The 21,838-nt window shown below is 44.7% G+C and overlaps 1 protein-coding gene across 2 annotated transcripts in view; it reads left to right on the top strand.

The window, feature by feature from the left end:
• Positions 1 to 21,838, top strand: part of LOC120021433 (guanine nucleotide-binding protein G(z) subunit alpha) — a 58,301-nt gene that overhangs the window by 24,208 nt on the left and 12,255 nt on the right. The window contains exons 1-2 of one of the 2 annotated variants that reach the window (XM_038965200.1): positions 1,500 to 1,597; positions 19,819 to 21,265. In XM_038965200.1, coding sequence (XP_038821128.1) covers positions 20,543 to 21,265 — 723 coding nt within the window. In that variant the 5' untranslated portion in view covers positions 1,500 to 1,597; positions 19,819 to 20,542. Of the gene's footprint in view, positions 1 to 1,499; positions 1,598 to 19,818; positions 21,266 to 21,838 lie in introns of those variants that run through there. The other variant, XM_038965199.1, reaches the window with a different exon arrangement.

Raw genomic sequence — 21,838 nt, 5'->3', positions numbered from 1 at the left:
TTAGGATGTCTGCCCTGTGGGGTGTTTGGAGAATAATTAGGATGTCTGCCCTGTGGGGTGTTTGGAGAATAATTAGGATGTCTGCCCTGTGGGGTGTTTGGAGAATAATTAGGATGTCTGCCCTGTGGGGTGTTTGGAGAATAACCTGTGAGTCCTGCTTGTTGTTGTTGTTGAAAGAATCTTTGTCTAATCCGAGGTGAGTGATCGCTGTCCTGATATCCAGAAGCTCTCAGTCTAATCCGAGGTGAGTGATCGCTGTCCTGATATCCAGAAGCTCTTTTCTGCCGTAAGATATGGTTGCAGAAACATTATGTATAAAATAATTTTCAAATATCGCAAAAAAAAACCGACATTGGTTTGGAGACCGTAAAACGGCGGCCATCTCCTCCAGCGCCATTTTTTTAGCAGCATTCCATTCCTCAAGGACAAATGACATAGGAATGTAGGATTATGAACTGGAATCATGTCTTGGTCATTATAGGGAAACCAGGACCAGTCAGAGCACCAACCAACCAGGATATTGAAGCAACAACTCTATTTGGGCCAAAGTCCCAATCTTGCATAAAGCAACACTGAAGATCACTCAGTCTGCGACCTACATCTCCTATGGTTCTGACGTAGGACGGTACGAACGAGCTCACCGGCATTGACTCACTACAGCGAGACAGACCATTTTCTAGGTTGGAAAATGTGTACTTCAATTGTCTCCAGAATGCAAAGCATTCTCACTAAATGTCCACATTTATTCAACATATGAATCCAGTCATCATTTTCAGAGGCAGGTGAACATTGTGCTGTCTGTTTGTGATGGAGGGCTGTAGTGGATTTACAATGATTTGTTTCTCTGCTGCCTGCGGGATATTATATCGACTTTTTGGTTCTGGTCTGAGTTTTTAGACCATAGCGGAGCCTGCTGGTTTTGTATGCTTGGTTTTGCTTCAGTTTAAAGCTCTATTTTAACACATTCTTGGGTGAGCATTTCGATCTATTGGATCAAATTCAATACATTTTGAATTATAATAAAATCCAGCACTAATGAAACCCTAAAATTGATTCACGCCTTGAAACATCTAGGGTGGTCATGGGTCATTCCTCCTCTAGTTCTTAACCAAATACTGTAAATCAATCATCTCCAGTTAATGAATTTTGCAGCACAATGCAGGCGATGCATTAATAATTACAGTGATTTCTCAGTGTTCCAGTATCAGCCATGTAACTCTCGCTGCCTCAGTTTATCATAGAAAGTTTCCACCACAATGTCAATATCAGTACTTTTTACTCAATCAGTTTGTTAATCATTATTTAAAATGCCAGTTTTGTGACTATGTATTGTTTTCTTCTAGCTACTTCAGTTTAGCTCATTCTAAGTTCCCGGGATCCAGCACTTCTACTATTAAACACTGATTTACAGCTACTATCAGTTATTAAACTGTAGGTTAATCCCTCAACTGTTAAATATGATTCTTAGCAGCATTATGCTGTTAATAATCCAGACCTTTTGGACCTTTAAACACAGTGACCACCCACTTGTCCACTGAGAAGGTGTTTTTCCCCACCCAGGCTCTAGAACGAAGACCACTGCTTACTGTCTGGCAAGGTTAGTGGGATTTTCTCAGTTTCAATTGCATTTGTGTAAGTAATAGGTTAACTTCTTAATGGTAATTTGGCAAGCAAGTTAGCTACTTGAGTGAACAGAGACTGTACTTTAGATAGATGTGGGAGGAGGGAGTTTTAGGATTGTTAAATTATTGTAAATATTTGCCATTCTATGTCGTACATGCGTCACTAAACAACTATAGTAAACACTCCTATTAAAATAAGTGCTAAGTGCTACTAACTTTACCCCTCCTCATCCACTCCCTCTCTTTCTCTCGCCATCTGTCCTTCTCTTAACTTTATATTTCTCTTCCTCTGCCTCCCGGTCCCAGAGTACTTTGCTTTGAGCTAAGTTCTCAGGAACAATTAAATGGCTGATTTAAGTCATGTGTACCCCATCAACCAGTCAGACGTCACAGTGCGCCTCAGAATCTCTAGCTTGGTGCGAGAAAGATTTAAAACTCGTGTCTTCAATACAAATTAGTAATTTTCTACAGAACAGGAAATTCCAGGGCCCTGCTTTTTCTAAGTAAATTAACAACACATATGTGGCTCAGTATTATTGCATGGCCTCATCCCATTGTTCACTAACTGATTTATTGGAACAAAAGGCTTGTGTTGGCTAAATAAATTATTTAGGCCCAGAACCGTCTCATGGTAAATGTTTTGATTTACCATTTTTATTGCATTACTAGTTTGTTGACAATGGTTTCACTGATCAGTTGGTTGGTCACAAGGCTGGCAAGCCATTGTCTCTGTGTCCTTGTCTGTCTATTGACACGTTCACCTGCAGCCCTCCCATCCAACCAGCTAGAATTCACAGGAATATTAGGTCCAGATTTAGTCCACTCTAAGACAGATCCTTGAGTTTCTTGCAGAGGAGGCTGGTGGGAGGAGCTATAGAAGGATGGGCTCATTGTAATGGTTGGAATGGAATATATGGAACGGTATCAAACACATAAAACATATGGAAACCACATGTTTGACTCCATTCTATTTATTCCATTCCAGCCATTACAATGAGCCCTCCACCTAGCTCCACCCACCAGCCTCCTCTGGTTTCTTGGTAGCCTAAGAGAAAGAAAGATGCTATGATTTTGACTCTCAACATTTATTACTTTTAAGGTGGTCTAATTCAATCACTTTAATTCAATATTAAAACAATCTGATTGGCATCCTACTTTTAGTTTGGCAATGACGACAAAGAAGAAGAGGTAAAATTACATGTCAAGCGGCATGGATCTAATTTCTTAGTGTAACAGTATAACTTTAAACCGTCCCCTCGCCCCGACCCAGGCGCGAACCAGGGACCCTCTGCACACATCAACAACTGACACCCACGAAGTGTCGTTACCCATCGCTCCACAAAGGCCACGGCCCTTGCAGAGCAAGGGGCAACACTACTAATAGGTTTCAGAGCAAGTGACGTAACTGATTGAAACGCTACTAGCGCGTACCCGCTAACTAGCTAGCCATTTCACATCCGTTACATTAGTATAACTGCACCAGGGTCGTTGGCACACATCCACATGCAGCTGTATGAATGCCAAAGGCAGTTTGGACAGCCTCATGCACACCATTGATCGGTGTAAGTGATCAGGAGTCCCATCAGGTCAGCTCTTCTTTCACTCCCACCTTTCTTACCATAATCTCGTTCACCAAGCTAAGCTTGGCACCGCATGTGAGCCTACTCACAACATATTTAGGTTGCACTGCATTTCTCATTATGGTTGAAAACGCTATAGGCAAATGTGTCGCTCAACTCAATTGTCTCCATGTCTACCAGGGGAGCCAGGTTGGGAGGGTAACTAACTGTAACTGACTGACCAGTGAGTCTGGTGTTCTCAGTACCCCCAGTCTGCCAGGCTGCTCTGTCACCACAGGAACACCAGCCTCCGGCAGGGAGTAAACCCTCTACCCTCCATCTCTCCCAAAGCATTGTCCCTGCACTGCCATGGACCAATTGGTAAATGGAACATTAAAAGCATAAGCATTGTGCAAAATGATATGAGTGCTATTTCACACAGGTTTTTTTGGAGTGGGGTTGGCTGAGAGAGAGAGAGCGAGATGGGAGAAAGAGGGGGAGTTGTAGGGAGAGAGAGAGAGCGAAATGGGAGAAGGAGGGGGAGACGTAGGGAGAAAGAGGGAGAGATGTAGGGAAAGAGAGAGAGATGGGAGAAAGAGGGGGAGCTGTCGGGAGAGAGTAAGTGAGAGAGAGGGGGGGATAGAGAAAGCGAGAAATGGGCGAGAGAGAAATGAGAGGGAGAGGGAAGAGAGGAGGGGAGGTAACCTCAGCGTGATGTAAAGTAACCAGTGACTGATTGTTGGGAAGAGGCATGGGGTGTGAGTGTGTGTGCATGTGTTATGCGTGTGTGAGAGGGAGACGGGGGTATACATTGTGAGGGGGAGAGGTTGGTATGCGTGTGTGAGGGTCGTATGCGTGTGTTTGGGGTGAGGGGGGTATGCATGTCTGAGGGAGAGAGGGGGGTATGCGTGTCTGAGGGGGAGAGGGGGGCATGCGTATGTGTAGACATGAGTGAAGGGGGAATGGGGCATATTGCAGAACGTAACTGCTGTCGAGCTGCTTTACGTAACAACGGCATTCATTAATAAGACAGAGATGCCATTGCGCTTTTTTTCAGAACTTACATAACAATCTATTTATTGCACAAAGCCAGGCCTGTTCAGTGGCAGGAGAGATGAAGTGGTGGCATACTAGATAGGCCTGGTAACCCTGGGGCTGCATGCTGCATGCACTCAGGACCATAGCGATAAAACTGCCCACGACTGCTGTCTACAGTTTATCATATCTAAAACACCACATCTATAGATGTATTTCTGAATTTTAAAACTGCACTTCTGTATACCAGTATTTTGCTTATTTAGAGCGTTGGGCCAGTAACCGAAAGGTTGTTAGATCAAATCCCAGAGTTGACGAGGTAAAAATCTGTCATTCTCCCCTGAACAAGGCAGTTAACCCACTGTTCCTAGGCCGTCATTGTAAATACGAATTTGTTCTTAACTGACTTGCCTAGTTAAATAAAGGTTAAATAGAAAATAAAAAAGTGTATAGTATATTTCAAAACATATGAGCCTGGCTGTTGTCTCAGAAATGGTTGGAAAATGGACAGTACAGTAGGTTTGCCTTACCTTAAACACCTAACATGATCTCTCTTGAAATACAAAATTGTCCCCTAAAAACATGAACACACACAGCTGTACAACTCATTTATAAACTATTGGTACTTAAACAAAAACCCACCTTTTTCAATACTCATCACACTCTCCACTGTGCCTCCTTCATTTTTAAAACATAATGACCTGAGCAAAAACATTACTCCTGTGTCTAGCAATCACTAAGCATGACACTAGCACAAAAATAGCACCTGCTTGTGCTTCAAGTCTGGCGTGGTTTTCATTGTTTTTGCTCTTCAACCTCTTTTTAATTCAGCCCAGCCAATTGGATAAAGGTAAGCTAGCAGACAGATTCCTTTGCAACCACTTTCAAAGTCCTCGTTATTTGTATAATAAAAAAATACAATGACCACACTACATGTGAAAAAGAGTGAGAAAAAGATGGCTCATTCAGAAATTGTCATGTGTAGATTGACTGTACATTAGGACATGGACCACAAATAATACAATTGCTTCAAGAATATCGTATACAACATTTTTCCATTTCCATAAAAAAAGAAAGAGTCTTGCTAAGCCCTGTATAAACATCAATCCACCTCAATATACACATCAATATTAACATCAATACACGAAAAGCAAAACACAAATAATATTAATAGTATTAACAATAATAATCTCCAGAGTTAGCATCCCCCGAGACCGGAGCTGTGTTCGAATACTCATACTAACCCCACTAACTGTACTATTTGTGACGTAAATTGAGTATGTAGTATGCTTATTGGTCATAGTATGGATATAGTTAGTATGCCAAAAGTTGCCAGATGTCCAGGCCCATAATGCAATTCTTCTGAAAATGGGTGTGGCTTCACAACGGTTTCAGATTTGAAGAAAATGGTGGATAATATGCAGACCAAATCTGACGAGAGTGGATACAAATTCATTACTTTAACTAATTATGATAAATGTTAAGAAAATGTTGAGCAATGTAATAAAGTAATGACTTTTCAAATAAGTTACGTTACGTTGGCTGACAATTTGTTAGCTACGCTATCCTTACGAACAGCATAGCATATCATTACAGCAGTATGTACCAGCATGTTAGCTAGCTACCTAATGTTAGTTGGCTACTAATACATCGAACTTGCCAGTATATTAAGTATATGCAATCTAACTAACTACCAAATGTTTATTGACTTGATTATTCATGTCATTCTTAGCTTAGCTAAGTGGTATAGTCGTTGTGCATTCTTAATGGACATTGTTAATTAGGTGCGTTTGTAAATATCTACCCCGATTTCAGAGCACTCTCGTCTGGTGTGCCAGAGCACAGAATAACTGATGAATTTATGAACGCTCAACACCCATTGAATATGGCCGGTGTCAGTAAAAATGCATTATTAAATTGTTGCCATCTGCACAGTTACAGTCACCAACGCACTGGATAACATGAAAACATCCTAACGAGCTCTGCAAGTAAAATGGTAAGATTGAGTTGTTGTCTCATTTGTGTCTGGAGGTAGCTAGCAAGCTAGCCAATGTTAGCCTGTTAGCTTGGGTGCTTGACTGCCGTTGTGAGGTCAGAACGCTCAGATCAACCCTACTCCTCGGCCAGAGCTTCCAGTGTGCACTCTGAACGCTCCGTGAGCGTAATGCTCTTAATTTACTAACGGACAATCTGACAGTGCTCTGAATTTACAAATGCCCAGAGCGCATGCTGGCACTCCAAATGTAATTTACGAATACTGTAAGTTAACGCACTTCTGTACATCGTGCTGTAACGTACAATTTACCTTATTTTAGCGCCCCAAAAACATAATACTTTCAGGTCAACTGTAATATGAATACAATTATGAAGCACAATTTATCCCCTTTCCAGCTAAATCAATGACGAGACCTTCATGCTGCCCATCTTTGCATGATTGAAGGCAATGAGCTCCGTCGGGTCCATTTAAAAATGACGGATGGGGAAGCAAAACCTACTGCGTGATAGGGAAAGATGAGATAAGCCGTTTTGGGAAACGGCTTTTTTCACCCGATCTGTCCAACTTATCACCTCTAAAATGTAAATAAAACACTATAAAGAGTTTATATAACGTGTCATTACATACCTATTTGAAGGTTTGTGTCGAATTTGAATTGGGTTTTTAGGACGACGCTAAAGTTATCTTCAGAAGTAACGGCTTTTGAGAGTCATGATGGCTTGCAGTGATGATGCAAAAAATGAATGCATTCAGTTGTACAATTGACTAGGTATATCCCCTTACCCTGTCCCTGATGACACGTCACAATTTAACGTACAGCGTCGGAGGGGTCAGTTTTTCAACCTTTCTACAATAATATCGGGCCATTACCATGTCAATCAACGCTTGAATAGAAACGTAGTTCACACCCCAGATTGATGCTAACACAGTTGCTACAGTCCCATTAGTTTTCATTGCAGCCTCATTTGAATACCGCGGATGCGTAAATTTGTACAGAATGGGGTTAGTCAACAGTACACCCTTCATAAGATGTCTAGCAAGTCATTTCTTATGCTAACAAGCTAGCAAGAGGTTGCATAGCAACAGCATCAACTTCCGGTAGACAGGCATAGCGCTAGTACGCTCAACTGAAAGGATACCTTTCGTTTACAGTATACTAAAATCAACAAATTATATATAGTATGTAATATATACTCATTAAGTATGTAGTATACAGTATACAGTTAGTATGGGTATTTGAACACAGCTCGGGTCTGGTATCTCGTATGTTTGTAAGTTAACGGAGTAAGGTTTGACAGAAGTTTATGCAGGAGGGCTTCAAAGAGACTTCAAAGAAGGCCAGCCTATTTTCTGATACAGAATGTATTTTATTTATTAGGATCCCCATTAGCAGACGCCAATGGCGACAGCCAGTCTTACTGGGGTCCGACACATAACGAAAAAGAGATAATTTACATACATTATTGAAACTATCGCCCATAATAAAGCGTAGTGCGCTGTGATAAACTCTGTCCAATTGCTTCAATACAGTGGTACAGTAGCTGCATTCATATAGACAATATCGCTATAATCTATAACCGGTATGGATGTTGATTGAATGATTTGTTTTCTGCTATTTAATGAAAGGCATGACCTATTCCTATAAAATAAGCAAATATTTATTCCTAATTTCTTAATTAACTCATCAACATGCTTTTTAAAAGATAGCTTTTCATCACCCAGATGTCCAGATATTTATAAGCAGAGACAAGATCAATGAGGGCATCATCCAATGTACGTATATGCATAAATCATCAGATACATTTTTACGTGATACGAAGAATAACATATACTTGGCTTTACCTGCATTAAGTACCAATTTCAGTTTAACAAAGGCTTTTTGCAAAGCAAATAAGGCAGATTGAAGTTCCGAAAGAGCCTAGTCAACCGTGGGAGCAATAGCATACTGTAGCGGTTTCCCAACCGTACTAAGAAGGAAATATTAGTACGGTTAGGAGTCACTGTCTCTTTGAGCGCTCAGCGGTTCCATACTTCCACGTATCTACCCAAGAAGGCACCCAGGTCACAGATGTTTGACCTGGTCCACCTAGCAAAAAAATGTCTAGAACCCGCAACCCTCTATACTGGGGTCATCGTGGAAGGAATAGATTGACCACTACATCCGGGGCTTACCTTACGAGCTAAAGAAGGTTGTCAGCCAGGGCAATCCCACCACAGCGGATGGAGTGGTGAACCTCGTTTAAAGCCATGTCGAGCAACTGACAAACTGCTCAAATCCAGCCGACTGGACAGAAACACCCAGGAAAAGGGAGGCCTCAAATAAGGAGCAAGACATCCCAACTGCAGACTCCCCGGGTTTGGAAAGAAAGAATCCAAAGAGCGGCTGGAGAATGTGGGCGCAAGGACCCTGTTTTACAACCTGAAGCAAGGGCTAGGAATAGAGGGGTTGATACCGACACCCGGGAGTGCTACCGCTGTGGAGAAATAGGACACATCGCATGGAACTGTCCCAAGAAGGAGGAACCCATGCAGGTCAACATTTCTTATCTACACAACTGCCATGTCGTTTCTGCCCATGTTCAAGCCCACTGCCATTCCCCGCACCTCAGTCAGATACAGGTCCAAGGTAAACAAGTAGATGCTCTTCCAGACTCCGGGAGCATTGTCTCCCTTCACTACTAACCCAGTTGCAGAGGACTGCCGCTCCAACCATGGACATCACCTGTGTACATGCTGACACCAAAACGTATCCAACCGCAGATGTAGAGATTAACACCACCAGAGGGCGGTTCAGAGGTAACCTAGAGTTGATTGAAAACCTACCATATCCCATGCTACTGGGTGGCGACTATCCATATTTTCAAGAATTGTGTAAAGGACTACAGGACAAATGAGATGGCTGTGCTAGTAATAGGGCATAACCAGGTCCATTTACATTTTCCAGTGAAAATAAAATAGAAGAACAAGAACTCCCTGACCTATGAAAGGAAAATTAACAAATTGGTTCTTACCTGCCCGACTCCCGTAGCCGATATTCGATTTCTCCTGGGAGAAGAAGGGGAAGGAAACGACGAAGAGGTAGGAAACCCAGTGGGGATAAATGGGCCAGAAATGGTGGAAGAGGAGGAAGAAGAAGCGCACGGTGAGGGTCCTGTAAATTCTTATGCCAATGAGATTTTTTCTCCCGAGTTAACACAGTATAGAGGAAAGTTTCGTACTGCTCAGCTGGAAGACCCCACGCTACAGAACGCCAGACAGAATGTCAAGGTAATAGATGGTATATAAATCCTGCTAATGTACTCACTTTCCCTAATTTTTCCATGAGAAACAATCTCTTATACCAGGTCACGATGTCCAATTACATCACAGTGGAGTAGCTGTTGGTTCCAACCCCGTTTCGGCATACAATGCTGAGCCTGGCCCATAGCCACTTGTTGGGAGGACATTTACAGAGAGACAAAACACAAGAATGGGTGTTACAAAACTTATTCTGCCGTGGGTGTATGCGGATGTGGTAAGGTATTGCCAGGGGTGTCCTGACTGTCAAAGAACCTCACCCCTTCCTGATTTACGAATTCCCTTAATCCCGTTGCCAGCAATGGACACACCATTCGATATAATTGCTATGGCTTTAATTGGACCATTTACCATGGTCTGCGAAAGGTTTTCAACATATACTGGTCGTGGTGAATTATGCCACCAGGTATCCCAAAGCTATTCCCGTAGTGCCAACACCAAGAGCATCACCAGAAAGCTGCTACAGATGTTCTCCCGGGTAGGTTAACACCGTGAAATCCTGACGGGCAAGATATGGTGTCCAAGTCCAAGGTGATGAAATACACTGCTCAAAAAAATAAAGGGAACACTAAAATAACACATCCTAGATCTGAATGAATGAACTATTCTTATGAAATACTTTTTTCTTTACATAGTTGAATGTGCTGACAACAAAATCACACAAAAATGATCAATGGAAATCAAATTTATCAACCCATGGAGGTCTGGATTTGGAGTCACACTCAAAATTAAAGTGGAAAACCACACTACAGGCTGATCCAACTTTGATGTAATGTCCTTAAAACAAGTCAAAATGAGGCTCAGTAGTGTGTGTGGCCTCCATGTGCCTGTATGACCTCCCTACAACGCCTGGGCATGCTCCTGATGAGGTGGTGGATGGTCTCCTGAGGGATCTCCTCCCAGACCTGGACTAAAGCATCCGCCAACTCCTGGACAGTCTGTGGTGCAACGTGGCGTTGGTGGATGGAGCGAGACATGATGTCCCAGATGTGCTCAATTGGATTCAGGTCTGGGGAACGGGCGGGCCAGTCCATAGCATCAATGCCTTCCTCTGGCAGGAACTGCTGACACACTCCAGCCACATGAGGTCTAGCATTGTCTTGCATTAGGAGGAACCCAGGGCCAACCGCACCAGCATATGGTCTCACAAGGGGTCTGAGGATCTCATCTCGGTACCTAATGGCAGTCAGGCTACCTCTGGCGAGCCCATGGAGGGCTGTGCGGCCCCCCAAAGAAATGCCACCCCACACCATGACTGACCCACCGCCAAACCGGTCATGCTGGAGGATGTTGCAGGCAGCAGAACGTTCTCCACAGCGTCTCCAGACTGTCACGTCTGTCACATGTGCTCAGTGTGAACCTGCTTTCATCTGTGAAGAGCACAGGGCGCCAGTGGCGAATTTGCCAATCTTTGTGTTCTCTGGCAAATGCCAAACGTCCTGCACGGTGTTGGGTTGTAAGCACAACCCCCACCTGTGGACGTCGGGCCCTCATACCACCCTCATGGAGTCTGTTTCTGACCGTTTGAGCAGACACATGCACATTTGTGGCCTGCTGGAGGTCATTTTGCAGGGCTCTGGCAGTGCTCCTCCTGGTCCTCCTTGCACAAAGGCGGAGGTAGCGGTCCTGCTGCTGGGTTGTTGCCCTCCTACAGCCTCCTCCACGTCTCCTGATGTACTGGCCTGTCTCCTGGTAGCGCCTCCATGCTCTGGACACTACGCTGACAGACACAGCAAACCTTCTTGCCACAGCTCGCATTGATGTGCCATCCTGGATGAGCTGCACTACCTGAGCCACTTGTGTGGGTTGTAGACTCCGTCTCATGCTACCACTAGAGTGAAAGCACCGCCAGCATTCAAAAGTAACCAAAACATCAGCCAGGAAGCATAGGAACTGAGAAGTGGTCTGTGGTCACCACCTGCAGAACCACTCCTTTATTGGGGGTGTCTTGCTAATTGCCTATAATTTCCACCTGTTGTCTATTCCATTTGCACAACAGCATGTGAAATTTATTGTCAATCAGTGTTGCTTCCTAAGTGGACAGTTTGATTTCACAGAAGTGTGATTGACTTGGAGTTACATTGTGTTGTTTAAGTGTTCCCTTTATTTTTTGAGCAGTGTATGTATGTAGATTGCTTCAAATCAAACAACTGCACACTTCTGTGCACACCCCCAGACCGATGGCCTAGTCGAGAGATTTAATAGAACCCTGAAATCTATGCTCAGGCGGACCATGGAGCAGGATGGGCGAAACTGGGATCAGCTGCTGCTGTTTTTGATGTTTGCCATAAGAGAGGTACCCCAGGCATCCACTGGCTTTTCCCCATTTGAGCTATTGTTTTCCCACAGGCCCAGAGGATTGCTAGATGTGACGAAGGAGAACTGGGAACAGCCCAGCCCCCACAACACTGTCATAGAATATATAAAAGAAATGAGAGAACACATAAACAGTGTAATGCACATCGTGAAGGAACATTTACAGCAGGCCCAAGAGTCGAGTGTATAACCACAGTCCAGCTCAACCCCGAGAGTTTACCCCAGGGGATCGGGTTATGGTGTCAGTACCCAGGACGGAATGTAAATTCCTGGCCACATGGCATGGATCCTACAAGGTGCTGCAGAAAATGGGGCCTATAAACTACCTCATCCGTCAGCCAGGGAGAAGGAAGCCAGAACAGGTGTATCATATTAACCTGTTAAAAATGGTGGGGGTGGGGGGGAGGGGGGGGAAACAAACATACAGACGTCAGTACTTTCGGCCACTTCCCCTTCTTCCGAGAACCTGCTGGAAGATATTACCCTCGGAGATGTATCACCTTCCCAGAGTTACGTTTGTTGGTTATGAAAAATAAAGATGGGTTTTGTCCTTACCAGGACATGCCCATCACATCCAACATGACATCACCACGCCTCCGGGGATAAGGGTTCATCAAAAACCTTACCGGGTGCCAGAATCGAAGAGAGCTGCAATAAAAGAAGTGGGGAATTTGTTGGAGCTGGAAGTCATTGAAGAGTCACACTGTGCGTGGTCCAGCACAATAGTCCTGGTGTTGAAACCAGATGGTACAGTACGATTCTGTAATGACTTCCGTAAGTTGAATGTCATTTCGGAATTTGATGCTTATCCCATGCCGAGAATAGATGAGATGTTAAAAAAACGGGGAAATGCCCAGTTCGTTAGTACACTTGACCTAACCAAGGGGCATTGGCAGGTTCCTCTGACCCCTGCAGATTGTGAGAAGACGGCATTCTCGACTCCAGACGGCCTGTTCCAATATGTGTGACTGCCCTTTGGACTTCATGAAGCCCCCGCCACGTCTCAAAGGCTGATGGACCGCATTCTGCGCCCACCTCAATCGTATGCTGCAGACTACCTGGATGATGTGATAATCCACAGCCACACATGGGAGGAGCACCTAATCCGATTTAACAGCGGTCATACATGCCCTTCGGGAAGCAGGACTCAAAGCCAATCCAAAGAATTGCATGCTGGGGGTAAGTGAAGCAAAGTATCTGGGCTATTCCATAGGGCAAGGGTTGATCAAACCACAAGAGAAGAAGGTCACTGCGATCCAGAATTGACCTCGACCAGTGAATAAGACACAGGTACGGGTTTTCCTGGGAATAACCGGTTATTAGACGTTTCATCCAGGATTATGCAATCATTTCAGGACCCCTATGTGACCTGACCCGGAAGGCCCAACCTGCCATGGTACAGTGGAACCCTGCAGCCGAAGAGGCATTTCAGAAACTGAAAACTGCCTTATGCACTGCTCCTGTATTCGCCAGATTTTTAGAAGCCTCTGGTTACACAGACAGATGCATCAGACACTGGAATTGGAGCTGTACTCTCGCAATAAGTTAATGAAGAGGAATACCCTGTACATTAGCCGTAAATTGATTCCCTGGGAAACCAAATATGCAACAGTGGAAAAAGAGTGTTTGGCAATCAAATGGGCTCTGGAGACCTTGAAATATTATGTTCTGGGCCGCAAGTTTTTATTGATGACACATCACACTCCCCTTAACTGGATGAAGCAGAATAAAGACATTAACGCCCGGATCACCCGGTGATTCCTCAGCCTCCATTCTTTCCACTATCGGATCGTCCACCGTTCGGGGTCTAAACATGGTAATGTTGATGCCATTTATCGTATGCATGCCATGTTTTCTTCGACCACTCTGACCACAGGGTCAATGCTGAGGGGGAAGGTATGTAGTGGTTTCAGGGGTTGTGTTGTGGATGGACGTTATGTGCCTGCGAGGTTTCTTTGTTTTTTGGCTGCCAGGACCATGGACAGCAATGTGAATATTCCCCAGAGGCAGGACCACGGACAGCTCAGGGGAAACTTCTAGACTGCAGCAGAACAGCCACACCTGTCTCTAGTTGTAATTATAGCCAAACTGCAGACAGGTGAAACCAATCCGTTCCTCTACCTAACCGTGCCCTGAGTTTTCTTTCTTTGACCCCGGCAGGTGAAGGAGTAGGAGGTTATTGAAGAGACAGAGCGTACAGTGGAGAAGGAGGTTTTATAGAAGGAAATTATGATTTCAACAAGGATTGGACCCTCAAAGACAAAGCTTGGAGGACCTTCCACTGGTGGCGAAGTGTTTACTTTGTTTGTTTTGGGTTTTGTATATCAAGAATGCTGCCAAAGCCTGCTAGTAATAAACCGGTTTAACCCTTCACTTGGACTGGTGTTGTGTGTTTGTAAGTGTAAACCCTGCCGGCGCCGAAACTGCTACAATACACAACAGTGTAATCTGCATGTTACAATTTTTACCAGATAGACCAACATTGTTTATATAGACAGTAAAAATTACAGGACCTAAAATGTATTTCCTTTCATAATATCAAGGAAACCTGATTTAACACTGTCAGAAAAAAACATTGTCCTGTCTGTCAAGTAATTTTCAAACCAATTACATGATGCCTGATCCATACCGATTGCAGACAATCTTTAACTGTATGGAAACTGCTGATGTTGCTATGGGGTGAAACCAGACTGGTGAAGACTTAGACTACATCTCGTAGCTAGGAAGGATCTAAGCTGCCAATAATTGCTAGGTAAGACAATTTCTAGTTGGGCAATAATTATTTGGTCATTTGTGGAGAGGGAGCACATGGGCCACCTTTCAAACCCTTGGGATAGCACCCGAGATAATCGTCAGATTTAACATCAATCTTAAGCAAGGTGTCTAGCACATCACAAGTAGAAAGCTGTTGAAATGAAAACAAAAATTCACTCGAAGTTGACTGATCTTCCATCGAGCCAAATGGAGGCTGGGAGAGGGAAGAGCAGTCGACTGACTGACCAGGGTCAATTAAACCACAATTTCTTTCAAATAAAAAGCCTGCCGAGATAAAATGCTATTTAGAAGAATCACTTCTGATTTTTCTCAGTAATGATGCCAGAGTGCTGACAATGAAGGTGGTCATGATGGAGTAGAAGGGGGGGAGCGGAATTGGACTGCCTCAGGCAGGGAGGGTGGGGGCTTCGAGCTAAGGCTAGCTTGACTCCACACACCTGCAGCAGTGGATGGCATTGGGAGGCGCGGTAGGCTGGTGGTATGGACAGAGGTTGTAGCCACTGGCTGGCTACCGGCTGTTGGTAAATTTCCAGGATCAGAGCTGTCTCCCAGGGCCGTTAGGTCCACCTCCACTGGGGTAAAACTGTTTGATAGCCGGATCAGATCTTCCAGGATAGATGGAGGCCAGCCAGACTGCCTCCCTCCCTCCCAACTTCCGACGCCTGGGTAGTGACCAGTCTCCCCTGGGCATCGGAGTTAAGCTTACCATCTGTCCGGTGGAGTGGAACAGATCAAAGCTGCCCGACTCATTGGCACCCTGGCTGTAGGAGGCACTAAAGTCCAAGATGCGATTTGCTTGGGATGCAGCTAGGTCAGTGAAGTTTGAAAGCAGGTTCTGCTTTTGTCGCAGCTGAGCTAACAACCAGATAATCTCTTTTCGTAGCTGCTTGATGGTGATGCATTTAGAGCAGACAAACCCTCATCCATCGATAAGTTTCACCCTTTCTCTCTCCTCTTGCATGGAAATCATCTCGCACCTATTGCATTTGGGCCTAGTCATGTATAAAAACACTGGTAGACACTCGTGCCTGCTAGCTAGTAGGATCCAAGCTCCGGTCAGGTTGGAGAGGTTCCAGCCACAGGGGCTAACCACGATGCTAGCTTGTAACTAAGGGTGTGTGGTACAATGAAAACGCTAATCCAAACGCTAACCCAAAATGATATGAAAAAATAAAAGCGCCATAGATTAGGCTTAAAACAGACAACAAATTCACATGCCAAACAAATTGAAAAACACCGGCAACACACCAATCGGACGTGATGTATTCTGCCTCGAGTGTTGATCTGAACACGTACACATGCTGATGCAATGTCATGCATGTATGGGTTTTACAGAATATGCACATATTGTACAAATGTACTATTTTAATTTGATCACTCTGTTGTCCGGGATAATTTTCCTGCGCAACAGGAAATGCAAATTGTAGTATATTAGAGGTTTAAAAAGTTTAATTTAATTTATCCTCACCAAAAATGTACTAACCCCTACAACAATGTATATTTATTATTTTAATTTAATAATTCATGTTGTTGCAGGATTATTTTTCTGCTGTGAGAAACTGGTCAAATTAAGATATGCCTACGAGGATATAATATAGACATGTGCATGCATTATGTCTGTTAACCAGGAATCTTAGATTACCCAATTGTTTGAGGATTAACATCACCTGCCAATCTAATATGATTGACCTGTATCTGATGGCAAATTGGTGCTTTCCTCTATCATGAGAGAAATACCCCATTATACAACAGTGACAGACCTTGACTACAGTACAGTACATGTGCTAATTTCTAATAATGATTAGATATTGTAATTATTTGCGGCACAGTGAATTAGAAATACGGGGAGAGCTCAGGGAGAGGAATCTATTGTGCCGTGTGCAACGAGCGGTGAAGGAGAGGCGAGAGTGACAGAGTTGGTCTCACCCTGACTATCACATTACCTCAGTGCTCACCATTAAACATGAGTCTGGCCTGGCCTCTCTCCACGACCCCTTCAGCGCTCCCTCTCCCTCCTCTCTCTTACTCTTAAATGGACACACCCTCACTACAGCACACAACGGCATTATTTTCCACATCAAAACTACTGTCCTTGATTCAGTGAACTGGTGACGTGTGCTCTGGGTAATAGGGTTTGAAGAGCATCCAGTTATACAGTTTCAAATACTACAGTTTCATATGGATTAGAAAGGGTAGGTTTATTGTACTTGACTGATATCATTTTTGTGAAGTGATACTAACACTTAACACATGCCTTGCGAGCAAAGGTGCTCTTCTGTGTATCAGAAAGCAGTTCTGTAGTTCCGTAAGCAGAGGGGCTGCAGTGTGCCTATTTTATACCTGACTAGCTGCATGTTTGGAATGGAAGGCCTGCCGACCGACCTCGTGCCTCATCCTTCCCCTGGTGTTTATGCATTCACATTAGCACAATGCATACCTTGTCATGCCATCAAGTCAGTGGCCTACATGTACAATTAACTGGTCAACTGAACAATGTCACCTTTTATTTGAGGGTATTTTCATACATACCTGTTTTACCGTTTAGAAATGCATGCACTTTATGTAACTGAACAAATAAACCCAACCACCCTCCAAACACACCACGATAGTTGTGAAGAGGGCACGACAAAGCCAATACCCCCTTAGGAGATTGAAAAGATTTGGTATGGGTCCTCAGATCCTCAAAAATGTCTACAGCTGCACCATCGAGAGCATCCTGACTGGTTGCATCACTGCCTGGTATGGCAACTGCTCGGCCTCTGACCACAAGGCACTACAGAGGGTAGTGCGTACGGCCCAGTACATCACTGGAGCTAAGCTTCCATCCAGGACCTCTATACCAGGCGGTGTCAGAGGAAGGCCCTAAAAATTGAGCGGTATCTGAGTGCCAAGTCTAGGTCCAAAAGGCTCCTTAACAGCTTCTACCCCCAAGCCATGAAACTCCTGAACAGATAATCAAATGGCTACCCAGACTATTTGCATTGCCCCCCCACCGCTTCATTTACGCTGCTGCTACTCTCTGTTTATTATCAATGCCAAGTCACTTTAACTCTACCTACATGTACATATTACCTCAATAACCCCGACTAACCTGTGCCCCCGCACATTGACTCTGTACCGGTACCCCCTGTATATAGCTACTGTTATTTTACTGCTGCTCTTTAATTATTTGTAAAGTTTTCACTTATCTATTTTTACTTAATACTTATATTTCTTAAAACTGTATTGTTGGTTAAGGGCTTGTAAGTAAGCATTTCACTATAAGGTCTAATTGCTCCTGTAAGCAATTAGACCTTACAGGAGCAATTAGACCTTACAGGAGCAATTATTCGTATTCGGCGCATGTGACAAATACAATTTTATTCGATTTTTGATTTGATTTTCAAGTGTATGACAGTCTGTACATTCAGAGGGACATGGGTAATATCATTCACAAGAGCCTGAATTAAATGTGGGGTATTGTTCCATAATCATGAAAAAATACACATCACACCACCTCAGCAGTTATTTTACATTTTTAAGTTTTAGTAATTTAGCAGATGCTCTCATCCAGAGGGACTTACAGGAGCAATGAGGGTTAAGTGCCTTGCTCATCTTTTTTTAAAGTCGGCTCTGAGATTTTGAACCAGCAATCGTTCGGTTACTGGCCCAACACTCTTAACCTGTAAGCTACCTGCCGCCCAGTGCCCAGTTATCTGAAGAGACATTACCTCAGAGGAGGCAGTACGGCGACTACAACGAAATTAGCTCTTGCACCGCTTGTTGTAATAACTCCTTTTATGGCCTCTGAAAAATCAGTGATGTGCAACTTTCTAACTGGTTTGGCTGGCTCTGCCGTTTTGAGAGCTGGTGCAATCAGGTGCCTGAAGCAGAAGAACAATACTCTTCTCTCTGTTTGCGTTGTGTGATGCTTTGTTGTGTCTTTGTTCTGCTGTGTCGGACATTCTTTCCAAGAGTGGACCTCACTGACTGACAGCTTTGGGAAATGTGGTCTCTCTCGCTCTCTCGCTCTGTGACAGGTCCGAGGAGTGTAGTCTGGCCAACAAAACCAGGCCACAGCGTGATTTCACATTTGTTACACAGCCAATACCATACGGCCTGTCCTGTCACAATGTGCATCTATTTATCACAGAGTCCCATGGGTGTAAGCTCACTCTCAACTTGTCCGAGCACTGAATGCAGCCCTTTCACTGTAATATATGTGCAGTATTTCAACACATTACATGCAGTGTATTCACACTAGAATTTCAAAATGTAAGCAAATGTTAATAATCCATAAAAATTGTGCAAATGTTTTCAGCATTTTGTAGACAGTATTTTTGAAGGCAATCTGTTTGTTTTCTGTTGTAGGCTAGATATCCAAAGCTGAGAGAATTGACTGTTTTTATTAACCGTGCTCCTGTAGGATCACAAACTGGAGGTTAAGGCACAGATCATGCTTCGCAGTGGAATTAAATAGTGAGGGGCACCTGTCGACTTGAGGCAGTTATCTTCCACTGTGATAGTAAATAAATATCAGTTTACCAAGGTAGACAGGAGAGGCCAGGGGAGAAGGGAGGGGAGGGGAGAGGAGAGGCCAAGGGAGAAAGTAGGAGAGAGGCCAAGGGAGAAGGTATGAGAGAGGCCAGGGGAGAAGGGAGTGAGAGGAGAGTGGATAGGGGGAGAGACATTAATCTTGTATCTGTTTCCGTTTCACACCCTGGAAACCTTTTGTGTTTGCTTTTGTGTGTGTGAATGCGTGTGTGTGAATGCACGTGTGTGTATGCATGTATGTATGTGTGTACATGTTTGTGTGTGTGTTTGCTTGTGTGTGACTCAGCTCTGAATGGGTCTATGGTAACACAGGGCTGCATGGGGAGATAGATGAGAGAAACTTCTGTTCGAAACAAAAAGTAAAGAGGAAATGAGCACAGAGAGGGACACTATGGCAACACAGCTGGGGAGCCGAGATACAGGTCAGGGCTTTGACCAAGAGAACGTGTGCTGTGTCCTCAAATGCCTTTTAGCGGACACACACGGTCAGCTTTGGGTGACAATATTTTGTGTTTCACTGTCTACATGTTTATGAGTGTGCATTTGAGTATTTGTATTTTGTGTGTTTGTGTTGAGACGTTTAGGAAGCAGCTCACCTCTTTGTTCCTCTCAGGCTCCTATGCTCTAATTCATCATGACTCTGTGCTCATTGCTCATGTCTCTCCTCTTCTTCTTTTGTTGGCAGGAACGGGGGCTTTCAGTTGCCTGAGACGAGGAAACAGAGCAGAATATAACCCAGAGAGAAGGAGGCAGACAACGCGGGAAGGACTGACGTGGATGGCTGCAGTCACAAAGATAGGGAATGGCGACGTGAGAGCCATGAGGGAGGAGAGCGAGGGGAATTTGCTACACCTACACATCATCCCTGAACACTGTCTCTACTAACACCTCCCTCCCCCATCCTGCTCCGCAAGCTTCCTAAGGGGGGTAACCCCTGATATGACCCCCAGCCCCCGTGGCATCAGGTAGTCCAGCCCCAGCTCCAGGCTCTGTGTGGGCCTCCCAATATGTCCTGGTAGAGCTCTACGGCAACGCTAGTCGCAAAGCCTGGGATAAACCCACAGAAGACCAACGGACAGACCCTAGACCACGAGGATAATTAAATATTCCTGAGTCATTCCTGCTCTGTGGTTCTCATTTCTCTCTGTGTGCTCTGAGTGGCAGGTTTGAAGGAAAGTGTCTCTCTCTCTCTCTTCCCATCAAACCCCTGCAGCATTAAGGATTCAAACATAATCCTATCCCTGCTCTGACATACATTCCTTTTTTCTTTTGCCTAGTCTCTCATCTCTGCTCTTTTTGATATTTTGGATTATTTCGGTTTGATCCCAGACACGCCATTTTTGCCACCCGGCACGTTCTCTTCTGCGATCACCACGTTTTCCTCAGTGTTCACCGCGTGGCAGACGACCATGGGTTGCCGGCAGAGTTCAGAGGAGAAGGAGGCGGCCCGGCGCTCCCGGCGGATTGACCGTCACCTACGCTCAGAGAGCCAGAGGCAGCGGCGTGAGATCAAGCTCCTTCTGCTGGGCACCAGCAACTCTGGCAAGAGCACCATCGTCAAGCAGATGAAGATCATCCACAGCGGAGGCTTCAATCTGGACGCCTGCAAAGAGTACAAGCCCCTCATCCTCTACAACGCTATTGACTCGCTCACACGCATCATCCGCGCCCTCGCCACGCTCAAGATCGACTTCCACAACCCTGACCGCGCCTACGACGCCGTGCAGCTCTTCGCCCTGACTGGGCCGGCCGAGAGCAAAGGGGAGATCACAGCGGAGCTGCACGGGGTAATGAAGCGCCTGTGGGATGACTCAGGGGTGCAGGAGTGCTTCTGCCGCTCCAACGAGTACCACCTGGAGGATAACACTGCTTACTACCTGAACGACCTGGACCGCATCTCCTCCAACGAGTTCATCCCCACCGTGGAGGACATCCTGCGCTCCCGCGACATGACCACGGGCATCGTGGAAAACAAGTTCACCTTCAAGGAGCTCACCTTCAAGATGGTAGACGTGGGGGGGCAGCGCTCAGAGAGGAAGAAGTGGATCCACTGCTTCGAGGGCGTGACCGCCATCATTTTCTGTGTGGAGCTAAGCGGCTATGACCTCAAGCTCTATGAAGACAACCAGACGGTAAGGGAAGCCATAGGCAACACACGCAACATTAGCCATTACACAACCAGTCAGTTCCTGTCCACACTCTGTCATCACACCCTTGGGGTGTGCTGTTATCTATGACACTGTGGTGTTCTCCTCTTCACACTTCTCAGGGTGGATTACATTTAAGGTCAATTCTTACCACACTACTTATTTTTGCAGAATTTAATATACTGTACATCATAATATGATTCAAAATGGCAGAGGCCCAAGTTGACCTCTAGCATGTTGACCTCTAGAATGTTAGAGGTAAATGATCAAGTAACAACCCCTATCTAACGATTCAAAGAGGAACATGTATCTGACATTCTGTGTAGATATGATATCTATACCCAGTGAAAGCATGAAAAGGGAAGACTTTATTCATAGATAGAGGGCTAACTGTTGCGAGAAGCATTGCGAGCAGATAACACATGCCACAGCACATGAGTCTGATGTTATTTCTGCTGCTTCATTACCACTTCTATACAACCTTCTGCATTCCCCTGAATGCTACTTCTCATAAAACAATATAGAATGCTTCTGTCATGGTCTACAGGAAGTCTAGAT

Source organism: Salvelinus namaycush, chromosome 26 (assembly GCF_016432855.1).
Source record: "Salvelinus namaycush isolate Seneca chromosome 26, SaNama_1.0, whole genome shotgun sequence".
Lineage (NCBI taxonomy): Eukaryota > Metazoa > Chordata > Actinopteri > Salmoniformes > Salmonidae > Salvelinus > Salvelinus namaycush.
Note: the sequence above shows the minus strand (reverse complement) of the source record. Positions and strands in the feature narration are given on the sequence as shown.